Source organism: Myotis brandtii, unplaced genomic scaffold (genome assembly GCF_000412655.1).
Source record: "Myotis brandtii unplaced genomic scaffold, ASM41265v1 scaffold728, whole genome shotgun sequence".
Classification (NCBI taxonomy): domain Eukaryota; kingdom Metazoa; phylum Chordata; class Mammalia; order Chiroptera; family Vespertilionidae; genus Myotis; species Myotis brandtii.
Window position 1 is genome coordinate 420,519 of NW_005370875.1, and position 13,930 is coordinate 434,448.

At 46.9% G+C, this 13,930-nt stretch overlaps 1 protein-coding gene across 1 annotated transcript; it reads right to left on the bottom strand.

Annotated features, from left to right (window-relative positions):
• Window positions 1-3,541: 3,541 nt before the first annotated feature.
• Window positions 3,542-12,792, bottom strand: SCIMP (SLP adaptor and CSK interacting membrane protein). The gene is made up of 4 exons (XM_005882592.2): window positions 12,270-12,792; window positions 11,127-11,190; window positions 8,013-8,086; window positions 3,542-6,216 (listed from the first exon to the last, which is right to left on the bottom strand). Exons 1-4 carry the CDS (start codon window positions 12,436-12,438, stop codon window positions 6,008-6,010), a joined length of 516 nt encoding a protein of 171 aa, XP_005882654.2. The 5' UTR covers window positions 12,439-12,792; the 3' UTR covers window positions 3,542-6,007.
• Between the last annotated feature and the right edge of the window lie 1,138 nt (window positions 12,793-13,930).

Genomic DNA, 13,930 nt, shown 5'->3' on the forward strand with positions numbered 1-13,930 from the left:
AAGATACTTTTCCATTGATTTTTAGAGAGAGTGGAAGGGAGGAGGAGAGACAGAGAGAAAGAAACATTGATGTGTCACATCGATTGGTTGCCTCCCACACAGGCCCCCTGACCAGGGCCAGGGATCAACCAGGGCCGGGAATCAGGGACCCAAGCTTGCAACCAAGTTACGTGCCCTTGACCAGAATCGAACCCGGGACCCTTCAGTCCCCAGGCCAGCACTCTATCCACTGAGCCAAACCAGCTAGGGCTGAAAAAATATATATATTTTTAACTCTCACTCTGTGTAGACACTGACCTGATCATGAAGAAGTACAATGAGCCCTGACCGGTTTGGCTCAGTGGATAGAGCGTCGGCCTGTGGACTGAAGGGTCCCAGGTTTGATTCCCGTCAAAGGCATGTACCTTGGTTGTGGGCACATCCCCAGTGGGAGGTGTGCAGGAGGCAGCTGGTCGATGTTTCTCTCTCATCGATGTTTCTAACTCTCTATCCCTCTCCCTTCCTCTCTGTAAAAAAATCAATAAAATATATTTTAAAAAAAAAGAAGTACAGTGAACAGGTCATTTATCATCCAAACCAGGACACTTTTGAGAGTAAAAGGGGGTGCTCTTAATAATTACACTGAGATATCAAACAAAAGTTAAAACTGTCCTGGGCAAACCTGAATGTTGAGTCACCCTAAGACAGAATCCTAGTCCTCAGGAGCCCAGTATCCAATGGGAAGGGGAGATGTGTAACCACAAGGTGGGTAACTATGCATTGTGATAAGTGCAAGAGAAATGCCGAGGAAGGGTGCACCTGCCCCAAGGGAAAGAGCTCTCAGAGAAAGCAGTGCTCCAGTGGGTGCTCAGGGGCGGGTCACAGCTTAGTGGGTAGAGAAGGAGGGGAACGGGTTCCCAGCACAAGGAAGAGGACAGACAAAGCCTTAATCATTTTGATGTTTCGGGGAGCTGGTCAGTTGGTGGTGGGAGGAGAGGAGGTTCTGAAATGAGCCCGGTGGGGACTAGGGTAACCAGGGCCTTGCAGGGTGTGCTAGGGAGTGTGGGTTTTATTCTTGTCGGAACAAGGAATTCTAAGCAGGGCCGGGACCGAATCAGATTTGTATTTTGGAAAGTTCACTCTGACAGCAAGTGGGAGATGGATTGGAGGAGAACAGTCAAGATGCTTTTGCATTGAGCCACATGAAAGACGACAAGACCAACGTTAGGCAGTGATGGTAGGGATGGGTCTGGAGGGGCAGTGTGAAAGCTTTTAAAGAATGTCGGTTTGTGTAACTAAAAAGCCCAGAAGTAATGCCCACATAAGCATGGCAGCAGACAGGACCTCAGACAATGCCATGAGGATCTGAACTCTTTCCTTTCTTTCTTTCTTTCTTTCTTTCTTTCTTTCTTTCTTTCTTTCTTTCTTTCTTTCTTTCTTTCTTTCTTTTTCTTCCTTCCTTCCTTCCTTCCTTCTTTCCTTCTTTCCTTCCTTCCTTCCTTCCTTCCTTCCTTCCTTCCTTCCTTCCTTCCTTCCTTCCTTCCTTCCTTCCTTCCTTCCTTCCTTCCTTCCTTCCTTCCTTCCTTCCTTCCTTCCTTCCTTCCTTCCTTCCTTCCTTCCTTCCTTCCTTCCTTCCTTCCTTCCTTCCTTCCTTCCTTCCTTCCTTCCTTCCTTCCTTCCTTCCTTCCTTCCTTCCTTCCTTCCTTCCTTCCTTCCTTCCTTCCTTCCTTCCTTCCTTCCTTCCTTCCTTTCTTTCCTTCTTTTTTAAATATATTTTTATTGATTTCAGAGAGGAAGGGAGTGGGAGAGAGAGAAACATCAATGATGGCAGAGAATCATTGATCGGCTGCCTCCTGCATGGCCCCTACTGGGGATCGAGCCCACAACCCGGGCATGTGTCCTTGACCGGAATCTAACTGGGAACCCTTCAGTCCACAGGCCAACGCTCTATCCACTGAGCCAAACAAGCTAGGGCTGAACTCTCTTCTTATCTCAGCTCAGTGCCTTCTGTGACAGGTTCTCCGTTGAGAGTGTCTAGCTTGTTAGCTTCAAGTCCCGTGAAAAAGAACACCTGCCCTGGTACTCAAGGAATCAACTAATCAGTCACTATGGCCAAGGGAATGGGAATCTTCAATTGGTCAGCCTGGGTCATGTGCTCTACCCCTGAGTTGGGTGAGGATCTACACAAATTGCACCAATGGAGACAAGAGAAAGAAGTGGACCCAACAGAAAAATCTCAGGCTTTTGCTGAAAAGAGTGGAATTCATAGTGGCTGACCAGGAGTTGTTTTAAGATGATGGTTTCTAATATTTGTAGTGATTTCAACATCATCATAGTCATCTTTAGGCTCCATAGAGCTCAGGATGGAACATATTTTTATCTTTTTATTATTTTTTTGATTCTTTTTTTAAATTTTGTTTTATTGCTTAAAGTATTACAAAGAGTATTATATATGTCTCTTTTTTTTTTCTTTTCTCTCCTTGACCTTCCCCTGGCCTCCCATACCCCCCAGTGTCTTGTGTCCATTGGTTATGCTTATATGCATGCATACAAGTCCTTCGGTTGATCTCTTCCCCCCCCCCTCCAACCCTCCCCAGCCTTCCCACTGTAGTTTGACAGTCTGTTTGATGTTGCTCTGCCTCTGTATCTATTTTTGTTCATCTGTTTATAATGGTCTTAATTATCCATAAACGAGTGAGATCATGTGGTATTTGGAACATATTTTTAATTTTTTTTCCTTTTTATTGAATTTACTGGGGTGACACTGGTTAACAAAATCATACAGGTTTCAGGTGCACAATTTCATGACACATCATCACTACACTGTATTGTGTGTTCAACACCCCAAGTCAAGTCTCCTTCTATCACCATTTTATCTTCTTATTTCTAACTTTATCTATGAACTAGAGGCCCAATGCACAAAATTCGTGCAAGAGTAGGCCTTCCTTCCCCCGGCTGCCAGCACCGGCTTCCCACTGGCACCCGGGACCTAGCCTTCCCTCCAGCCACCAGCAGGCACCCGGAACCTGAGCTTCCCTCGCAGCCCTATCTTCGTCTGGAAGGTCGTCTGGTCTAATTAGCATATTATACTTTTATTACTATATATATGTAGCTGGTGGCTGACTTGTGGTTTCTTGTAGGGTTTAAGGTACACAGACGGTAGGTCCTGTGAAATCCTGATATATTTAATTCTATCATCCAAACTAGTAACAACTTTGTTGGCAAAAAATGTGGCTTTATTGCAGGTATAAAATCTCAACCAAATTACACATGTTGCTTGTTTTTGTCCAACTGATAGAGTTTCTATTAATGTTCAACATTATGAAGTGCCTACCATGTGCCAGGGTTTGTGCTGGAGACGGGGAATATAACAGTGAGCCAGACAAGTTCCACCCCATAGGAGACCCAGATTTAAAAAGGAGAATGGAAATGTAACCAGGCAATTATAATGCAGAGGTATTTTCATAGGGCCAAGTACGGGGAGTGGTGAGATCCCAGAGGAGCTTATTCATTCATTCAGTTGATATTTATTCAACGTCTTTATTGAGCATCTACAAAGTGCCTAGACATTAAATAGGAACAGAAAGAACAATGTGGGGAAGAGAGATTCAGCCTCTGTCCCCATATTGCTCTCAGTCCAGTGGAGGAGAGAGACAGGCAGACAGGTCAGTATCGCATGCTGATGCTATGAGAGGAGAGCATCTAAGAGGGCACCAGACCCAAACTTGGGGTGGTGAGGAAAGGATCTAAGTAGCGATGGGAAGAATCAGAAGGTGGGGGAGATCCAGACAGAGGAGAGGGTGCTGTGCCTAGCCATAAGGGCAAGAGAGACCACCGACAAGGTCAATTTAAATCGCCAGAACAAAAATTTATGCAGAGTGGAGGTTGCAAGGGGGTGGGGAAGGAGACGGTTGGCAAGAGATAACCAGTGACCTGAAGTTGACAAATCTTATAATCAACATTAAGGATTTGGGGCTTTTTATGAGGATAATGGGTAAATAAGAGATGTAAGCAAATGAATTAAGCGGTCAGATGTTCATTTTACAAAATTACAAGCTGCCATGTAGAAAGGGGGCTGGGGGGAGAGACGCCAGAGGCAGGAGACCAGCTGGGAGGCTATTGGAATTCCCTTGGCATGTGCCGGTCACACCTGACCTAGGCATGGTGATGGAGACGTGTGGGCTGACTGGAGAGCTCTTTGAGAGGTGCAATCAGCAGGAGGTGGGGACATGGGAAAAAAGGACTCCAGATAGTGTGCTAGCTTCTGACTTCAGCAGTGAAGAAGCTGGCAGAGCACAGGGGCCTTGGAATCGGGGTAGGTAATTCATTCTTTCTTATATATGTTGAACTTGAGGGGACAGGAAAGAGTCATGTGGAGATATCCTGGAAGCCACTCAGTCTGGAATTGAGGAGAGAGAGCTCAGCTAAAGTCTGTGATTTGGAACTCGTCACAATAGAGGGGGTACTGAGCTCATGGGCATCAGTGAGGTCATTCATGAGTGTTTGGAGCAAGATGAGGGCAGGGGTTGAGATGGATGTGGATGGCTTACAGAACATGCACGAGAGGAAAGCATACATGAAAACACATGTAAAACTTCCATCTGCTAACTTAAATTCTCTAATTTGAGAAGAGTCCTCTCTTCAGTGCATTGAATACCACAGTTCTAGAAGGCCACAGTGAGAGAACCACTGGTCTGAAATAAGGAGGTACTGACAGGCAGCCGGAGTCTCCAGGGAGTCTACAAAGAGGTTAACCTGGGAGGAAGGTGTGTTCCGGCTGGTCCAGCACTGGTTGAGGGAGGAAGCTTGATACGGCAGGAACACACTTGGCGTCTCCTGAGGAGGAGCTCATCCAACAGTCACTCCCAAGGCTTTTCACAGGTCGTCTGCTCTCCCTGCAAGTCTGCTCATTCGCTGCATTTCCCAGGGATTGCTTAGAAATCGGCGTCTTGTGAGTCTGGTTAGAAAGTGTCAAGTCCTAGAGCTCTAGTGGATCAACTCGAAAGAACTGATGGGGTTCAGGGACCTACAAAGCTGACTTAAGGCTCAGGGACCACACTAGGGCACTCATTTAGCAGGACACTCCCCTGGCACCTCCTTAGCCGCAGCACGTCACACTGCAGGTGCTGCCTCCCAGACGCTCAGGGACAGTGATCTGGAGGGAAGGGGCTTGGCGCTGTTTGCACCAAACTTCATATGGGGAGGAAGCCGTAATGACAGTTATGGAGGAGGGCCTTAAGCCGGAACTCTCATCTTGAATCTGCCATTTAATCACCCCCTTTCTTTCCTGTTTCCCATTATTTTTCCTGGGAAGCCTACCATTCCTGTAGCCCACTATACATATGGCAAAATGACACCTTAATTTAGGCCCGTGGTGTAACGTCTGTCCTTTGCTGATTGTTCTGATGTAACTGGGAAACACAGGAAAAAACCTGGGTGAGAACTTGAATCTCTATGGTCAGTCTGGTAACGTCATAGAGAGACACTGGGGTTTGAGGTGTGTGTAGGTGGGGAGGGTTCCCAAGAACAGAAAGCACTGGCCACCCTTGAAGAACTCGCAAGGCTGATGCGGTGACTTGCACACAAGAGCGCTCAGCCCCAACTACCACCACAGACGCTCTCATGGGAGGTGGGTGGGGCCGGTAGAGAGGACACCTTGTGCTCCTAGCGGTGGTGCTGGGGATGGGAACTTGGGAAGCTCTGCACAGTCAACACCAAGCTTGAAGATCACTTAGACCCAAACAAAGAAGGGAAGGAAAGAGGGAAGGGGGCCAAGAACAGAGCGGTTTTCCCCCCGTGAGAGCCATGAAGCCCAGCAGTCCTTCCTGCGGACACTCACTCAACAGAAGCTCAGGGCCTGACTCAGTCTTCAAGGCTGAGCAGCCGCATTCTTTCTCTGGCTGCAGTCATATGATGGTGAACACTTCTTCATCGCTAGGGTTCAGAGAGTGTTTATCTTACAGAGCTGTACAACGCTACCACTGCTTCCGGGACCGACCACATAGACGTTCAACCATTCCTGATGGTCTTAAAATAAGCTGCGTGAACTCTCTTCAGCTTGCCAAAAAGAAGAAACGGTTGTTTCAAAATGATGGCTCTCCATAGCGGCAGGCATTTCAACGTCATCATAGTCACCTTCAGGCTCAATATAGCTCGGGATGGAAACTGTCTTCACATGTCTATCTTTATTTACCAATGAGTATGTCGGTGGCGGCTCGCTCCAGGTTTCCTGTGGGGCTAGAATACACACAGAGGTCCTTAGATGCAAAGCTCTTGTGCATGTATGTATTTTTGACCAAGTGGCTCAGCAAGGTTTTCATGGTTAGTCTTTCCATTTCTTGGTGGACCAGATCCCCATTTTACAAAGGAAGCTGAAGCACAGACACGACACACTCTCAGGATCACCCAAGTGAATAAATGACAAATATTGGTCAGACATCTTGACTGCCATGTTCCTCTGCCTAAGATTGCACTGGAGTGGGAACCACGAAACAGAAACTTTGACCAGAAACCAACCAAGTGAGTAGGGTTGTGTCTACAGATCCTGATTCTCGTAAGGAAGTGATACAAACCATATTTCCTTCTTGGCACATCCCTCACAATGACTTACACTGTTTTCTTGAACAACGGCTAATTGCTCATGTATGAATCTCTCTGCTAAGGAAAAGGGAACAATGGTGTTTCAAAAGGTTAACTCAGTGCAGCCTGGGTACATAGCAAAAGGACCAAAGTGGCTACAGGAAGGATGAGAGAGCAGCTCAGCTCCACTTTTCATGGGAACGGGAACTGCCTGGACCACAATCTCATCTTTTCCTCAGAGAGCTGGAAAAACTGCCACCATTTCTTTTTCTGCAGAACTCTGCAATTAGACAGGTCTGAGTTCATGTAGACAGATCCAAGTTCATGTTCAAGCTCCAGCAGTGTGACCCTGAATAAGTCACTTAACTTCTCTGTGTCTAAGCGTCCTCACCTGTCAGAGGATAATAATAACGTACCTGCCTCCTAGAGTTGTTGAGAAGATTAAGTGAGATGATGCTATAACGGACCCAGCATGGGGCCCGACACACAGTGCATGCCGAATCAATGTTAGCTAATATTATTATTTATCCATTCAGGTGAAACGTTTTTATTCGTTATCTACTAAGCTCCAGACACTGTTCTTAGAGGTGAACCAGACAAGAAAGGTTCCCATTTCCTGGAGTTTATATGCTAGTGGAGGAGGTTGATAAATGAACAAGGGAACAGTAACTACATAAGACAATTTTGGTTTCACAAGGAACCTTAGCAGGATTGCTCGGGATGGGGTCATTAGGAATGGCTTCTTTAAGGTGGTGCCATGTGAGATGACGCTTGAAGGATGAGGCAAGGCCAGCTGCGTGAAGGACTGAAGGAATAACATTCCAGTCGAGGAAACCAGGCAGCTTTTCTGAGAGAAGGGTGAGAGGCCCAGCGACAGCCCCACGGTTCTGTTTACTCATGTTCTGAGCTGGGATTTGAATGTGAATTTATAAGTTGAATATTGGGAGCACTGGTACTTAGTCTAACCCTTTTACACTTATTCATCTCTTTTGAACAGGTTGCTGCCACCTGCAAATCTGGACTGAAAGCTCATGTCCCACAACATTTGTGTGTTGAAGCCCTAACCCCAGTGTGGCTGTACTGAGAGATGGGGCTTGTAGAAAAGTAATTAATGTTAAATGAGGTCATAAGTCTACAGCCCTGGTCCACCAGGACTAGTGTCCTTGTCAAAAAAGACACCAGAGAGCTCTCCCCATCTTGTGAGGACACAGCAAGAAGGCAGCCATAGAGAAGGCAGCCATTTGCAAGCTGGAAGACAGTCCTTACCAGAAACCAAATCACCTGGCCCCTTGATCTCAGGTTTCTAGCCTCTGGGACGGGGAGAAAATAACTTCCTGTGGTCTAAGCGACCCTGTCTGTAGTACATTGTTATGGGCAGCCTGAGCCAACTAAGACACCTGGATAACTTTGTTATCCTACCCTGAATGGGACTGTTATCAGCAAAATATACTTACAGGCATCTTGTTGAGAAAGCAAACCCCTGGGTGGCAGAGGGGGCAACTGACCTGGCGATTGATCGAGAACATTCCTGGGGAGAAAGAAAGAGGGGTTGGTGTTTGGTTTTGACCATGCCCGCTGTCCGTGGACTTAAAGGAGAACGTCAAGGAAAGTGGACAGGGTTGAACATTCAAATCTCGGTCCCTGAAACCTAAAAGTATTACCTGCCCTTTCTAGGTCTTACACCCCATTTGTAACCGCACCCTAAAGAAACCACTTCCCGTAGCCCAGAGAGCAGCTGGGTTTGAAGAAAGGGCGTTGAAGTACTGTAACTTAGAGCATGGAGACCCTGTCCTGGGCTCCCCAGAGCTGGTGAAGCGCGGAGGTAAGCACCAGCTCTATTTTGATTCGCAACATGGATGCACTCCTAAAGCTAACTGTACACACGTCCTGTGACAGCAATGCCACTACTGGATGTATACCCTACTGAAGTGCTTGCATAGCCTCGTCCAAGTGTTCACGGCACTAATCATAACGTCCCAAACTGGACACTCCCCAAAAGCCCATCAGCGGTAGAATGGACACATTCACAGGGGTACCCTCTCAAGGTGGAATACTCCATAGCAGTGAGGGCGAACAATCTGTAACCACACACAGTGAATCTCACAAAATGCTGAGCAAAAGAAGCCAAACACCAAATAATGTGTAACTCCATTTAGAGGAAGCCTAAAAACAAGAAAGACCTAACCTATGCTATTTCAGATAGTGGTTATCCTGGTGGTAGAATGGCTGAAAGGAAATATAAGATGTTGAGGTGCTGGCAATCTTTTTAAAAATCTGGGTGCCAGCTGCCTGGGTCTGTTCAGTTTTTGGAACTGTATTGAGTTGTACTCTTACTGTGTGCAATTTTCTGTGTTCATATTGTGCTAAGAAGTTTCAACAAAAAGGTAAGACTCCAACCTAGACTCTGTTCCTCGCTCTGTACTCTGATTTTCAAGGTGGTCTAGATTCTTCTGAGGAAGTGTTGGTCTCCTCTGTGTTTAGGCTGCCGGGGGAGTGGAGAAAGGGACACGTGGCAAGAGCTCCATCAGTGGCCTTTTCTCCATGCCTCCGTGGCTCTTCCTAGGAGAGGAGCGGAGTGTACCTGACTCCTAAATTTGGGAAAAGTCCCGCTGCTCCCACGTTCCCCTCAGGAGCAGGCCTGAATGCAGAAAGCGAGTATTCGGCTCTGGTCTTTGCCATTCGGAGAAAGGGCGGCCCTGCGGGGGAGACCCGAGATGCTGCTGAGCTGTCTGTGCAACGAGCAGGAACGGTCTCCTGGTTTTGAATTAGAAAAGGCACTTGCCCACAGAGAAGCGCCACAGTCTGCAATGCCAGTTTTGTCCTCAGTAAAGGCGACATTTTGGTTACCCAACTGCACAACACATCGGTCTTACTCCTCAGTGGATCAGAACTGGTGGGGGAAGAGGCCCGTTTTTTGCTGGATCCCTTGAAGCCCCAACAAAATTCATTTTAGCAGAGCCTAGATTTTGTTTTGGAAGGTGTGTACATTCCAAAGAAAGGATTGGCCCTTGACCAGCTCCTGGGAGATAACCTCTAAGCTCTGGAAATGTTCTGCTTGATAAGAGTGACTTTGTGTATGTGCGGCCTTGGGTGCTAACAAGGTGACTGAGGTGATGCCTGCCAGCTGGTGTTTGCCGAGGGCCTGGGGTCATGCTGTATCAGTTTGGCTTCCGGACATGCGGCCTTGGGCCAGCCAGATAGTTTATGCTAACAAGGTGACTGGCGGTGAACGCCTGCCCGCTAGTGTTTGCCAAGGGCCTGGGGTCATGCTGTATCAGTTTGGCTTCCGGAGGAGCTGGAGGCTGAGTAGATAAAGTAGTTATGCGGGCGTTCCATGCCTATGTGACTGACGCCCAATACAACCCTAGAAATCCAGGCTCAGGTGAGCTCACACAGGCTGGCACCGCGCATTGCTGGGAGGATGAAGCCAGGAGGGGCGACAGGAAGCGTGTGCCTGGTCTCTCCTGGACTCCACTCTGTGTGCCTTTTTCCTTTTGCTGACTTTTTTTTGGGGGGGGGTGGGCTTTTTTACCCCCCACCTGAGGATATGTTTTTATTGATTTTTTTTTTTTTAGAGAGAGAAGAAAGGAGAGAGGGAGAGAGAGAGAAAAAGAGAGAACAAGAAATACCAATGTGAACGAAACATCAATCAGTTGCCTTCTGTATGCACCGGACTGGGGATTGAACCCACAACCTAGGTATGTACCCTGACCGGGAATCAAACCCCAAAAACTTTTGGTGTACGGGCCAGTGCTCCAACTAACTGAGCCCCCCGCCAGGGATGGGGCTTTCTTTGCTGACTTGATTCTGTATCCTCTCGCTATAATAGCCCATAATCATAAATATAATAACTTTTCTGGGTCCTGTAAGTCCTCCTAGGGAATCCTCCAGTCTAAGGGTGGTCTTGGGGACCCCCACCATAGGTAGCAATTATAAGCCCCAAAGATATTACAAAATACAAAAGTGAAGTTGGTTTTTATTCAGCACAATAGCTTTTAGAGGATTATATTTATAATCCCACTTCAAGAAAAGAAAGGCAGAACTCACCCTGAATGGGGGACCCAGAACCTGACCTATGACCTCTATCAAAGTAGATTACAGCCCTAGCTGATTTGGCTCAGTGGATAGAGTGTCAGCCTGCAGATTGAAGGGTCCCGGGTTCGATTCCAGTCAAGGGCACGTGCCTGGGCTGCAGGCTTGATCCCCAGTAGGGGGGGCGTGTGGGAGGCAGCCCATCAATGTTTCTCTCTTATCATTCATTAATGTTTCCATCTCTCTCTCTCTCTCTCTCCCTTCCTCTCTAAAATCAATCAATCAATATATATATATATTTGAAAAAAGTAGATGACATGAGGGAGGAGTTGGGGAGCAGAGAGAAACAGATGGTGCCCTGCACCCCCAAAGCCCTGAGACATCTCTCCTTAAAGTGGGGAGAATTGGCAGACATGACATTTCACTGGCTGCAAAGGAAAAGCAGGCGTTAACACTCACACAGCAGCGTAGGCCCAGGAGTGGAAGTGAGCAGGCAGTTCTCAGACTTAAAAAGCAGAAGGATTGCCCCCACTTACTCATACATCATTTCTTCATCCTTAAGCCTTTGATTCAAGGGTCTAGCAATGTCCAATTTCCCTCCTAAGGAAAAAAACAACATCATTCACTGAGAAAGAATTAGCAAAAGTTGTGATTTTAGAGTTTAAAAATCCTCAGAACCCAGGCTGGTTTGGGACATTTGGAAGAACCACCAAGAAGAAACAGATTTAGGGACACAGAGCCAAACATTGGTAGAGCTGGACATTAACCCAGGCTGGCCGAGCTAATCCAATGAAGGCAAGAGCACGTGGGCTGTGTTTATTTCTTGTTGCCTAGTACTCCGCCTGGCACACAGTTGGCATTCAGAAATACAGGTCAAATGAGTAAGCAAAAGTGCAGCTGGGTGGAAATGACATAAACAGTGGGAAAAGCAGTTTGCCATTTGTGACGCGCTGGGCATATAAGTTATTAATTATCGACTGCTTGTTAATAAAAGTGGGTCAAGGTAAAAGAAGAAGAAAAGTTTTTGTTCAGGCTTATACTTTTGTCTATATCTGAGAATGAGACATTTTAAGAAGGCAAATGAGTAGAGGACTACAGGGGCCAGAATACACATTTTGTATTAAAGACTAATTACGTAAATAAAATAAAATAACTAATTGCCATGAAGGGGTAGAGAGAAAAGAATATTAAGCAGGGAGCTCAGTGGACCTGAGTTCTGCTCCCCAGTCTGCCACCAACCCCTCTGAGACCTCAACCAAGGCTTCACCTTCTGCTGAATCTTAATATTCTCATCTCTAAAAAGAGATTAAGAGGCCCAGCCAGTGTGTCTCTGTGGTTGAGCATCGACCTATGAACCAGGAGGTCATGGCTTGATCCCCAGAAGGCAGCTGGAAGAGTCCTTGGACATTAGTTAACTGCTGGGTTGTGGGCTTGATCCCCAGTGCAGAAGGCAGCTGGAAGAGTCCTTGGACATTAGTTAACCTCCCTCTCTCCACTACACAGATGGGGAAGCTGAGGCCCAAGGATACAAGTTAGTGGCAGGGCTCGAGTTGAAACCCAAAATGCACCAGGCTTAGTCCAAAGTTCAGCCCATACAGGCCTGGAACTAATCTTGCTCTAAAGGAGCCCGAATGTACGCATAAGCACCCCTCCACCTGCCCAGGTGAGATGGCCATTACCTTGTCTGAGCAGCCGCCTACAGATACAGAACAGGATGAGGCCCAGGACCACAGAGACGATGATGATGGCCACAGCTAAGATGATCCAGAAATTGTCCCTCCACCAATCCATTGCCATGAAGTCCTGGGGAGAATGGAGGTGGAGGAATGAGGCATGAGTGAAAGGCATCCTGGGGCGGCGGGGGCAGTTACCTACCACGTTTGTGAGGACACATCTGCTTAGGGAGGAGGCGGCACCGGTTCACGGTCAAGCCCTGCTGATTAGCAGCTGGGAGACCTCAGGCCAGTCATTTAACCTTCTGTGAGCCTTGGTGTTCTTGTCTGCAATATGGTAGGGATACGCCCTATGACTTCTCAGGGGATTTGTGAGGGTTAGAATATGATTTGGATGGACTTAGCACTCTAGAAATGGAAGATGCAATCACTGCTTTTTTTTTTTTTAATATCATCAAACATTCAGTAGGAGGGGAAAGGCCATTTAAAGCAATAACTGACAGCAGTTTTTAAAAATTTTTATTTTATTGTTGACAGTATTACAGATGTCTCCCATGCAGGTTTCTTTTTTCTATTTTTTTTTAAGTTGTGTCTTTTTTTTAAAATATATATTTTATTGATTTTTACAGAGAGGAAGGGAGAGGGATAGAGAGTTAGAAACATCGATGACAGAGAAACATCGATCAGCTGCCTCCTGCACACCCCCCACTGGGGATGTGCCCGCAACCAAGGTACATGCCCTTGACCAGAATCGAACCCGGGACCCTTGAGTCTGCAGGCCAATGCTCTATCCACTGAGCCAAACCGGTTAGGACAAAGTTGTTTCTTTTTTAAAAAAAAATCTTTATTGTTGAAAGTATTACGTATGTCCCCTTTTTTCCCTCATTAACTCCCTCCAGTCCACCCCTGCCCCTCCCCCCAGGCCTTCAGCACCTAATTGTCTGTGCCCATGGATGGTTATGCATATATACATACAAGGCGGTCGATTGATTACCTCTCCCCTCTTACCCTCCGACCCCATGCAGTTGTTTTTATATCAAACAGGCAACATGGGCTTAATTCACAACATGGAGATAGAATTTTGAGAGTCTTTTTTTTAGATGGGGAGTACCATTAGGAAGGTTCCACAGTGGAAAGTGACCAGTGCCTCTGTAGGACAGTTCTAATATTCACTCTTAAATTGTTGTACTCTTCTGTTCCCAAACAGAAGATTTGTCATAAAATCTTCCATTAAATTGCACAACAAGGGCTTGTATGAACAGAACCTGGAGAAAAACGACATGAGTGCAGCGGGTTTCCAGGCTTGGGGTGACACAGGGGCAAGCAGAGAGAACAGTGGCTGCCGGGCCCCAAGTGACAGTGGGAGCAGGCTGCAGGATGGACTTGGGAGTGGCCTCCAGGAATTCAGGGAGATCCTGGGGAGGGGCTGGGCTCCTCTCACCCATGATATAAGCACTCTGACAGTTCATTTGGATATTAAACTAGAAACGATCCTCGAGGCCTGGGAGAGATCCTGTAATATCCTGGTTATGTGAGAATCAACTTCCTTGACACCATCTAGACCAGGGGTGGGCAAACTTTTTGACTCGAGGGCCACAATGGGTTCTTAAACTGGACCGGAGGGCCAGAACAAAAGCATGGATGGAGTGTTTGTGTGAACTAATATA

Excerpts from the sequence above, each read along its gene's own strand:
- SCIMP (XM_005882592.2), bottom strand. The coding sequence starts at position 12,438 with ATGCCTTTCACTCATGCCTCATTCCTCCACCTCCATTCTCCCCAGGAC. Across the intron at positions 8,087-11,126 it reads GATGAAGAAATGATGTATGA|GAATGTTCTCGATCAATCGC; the intron begins GTAAGTGGGGGC and ends CTTTCTCCCCAG. Across the intron at positions 6,217-8,012 it reads GCTTTCTCAACAAGATGCCT|CCCCACAGGAAACCTGGAGC; the intron begins GTAAGTATATTT and ends TGTGTATTCTAG.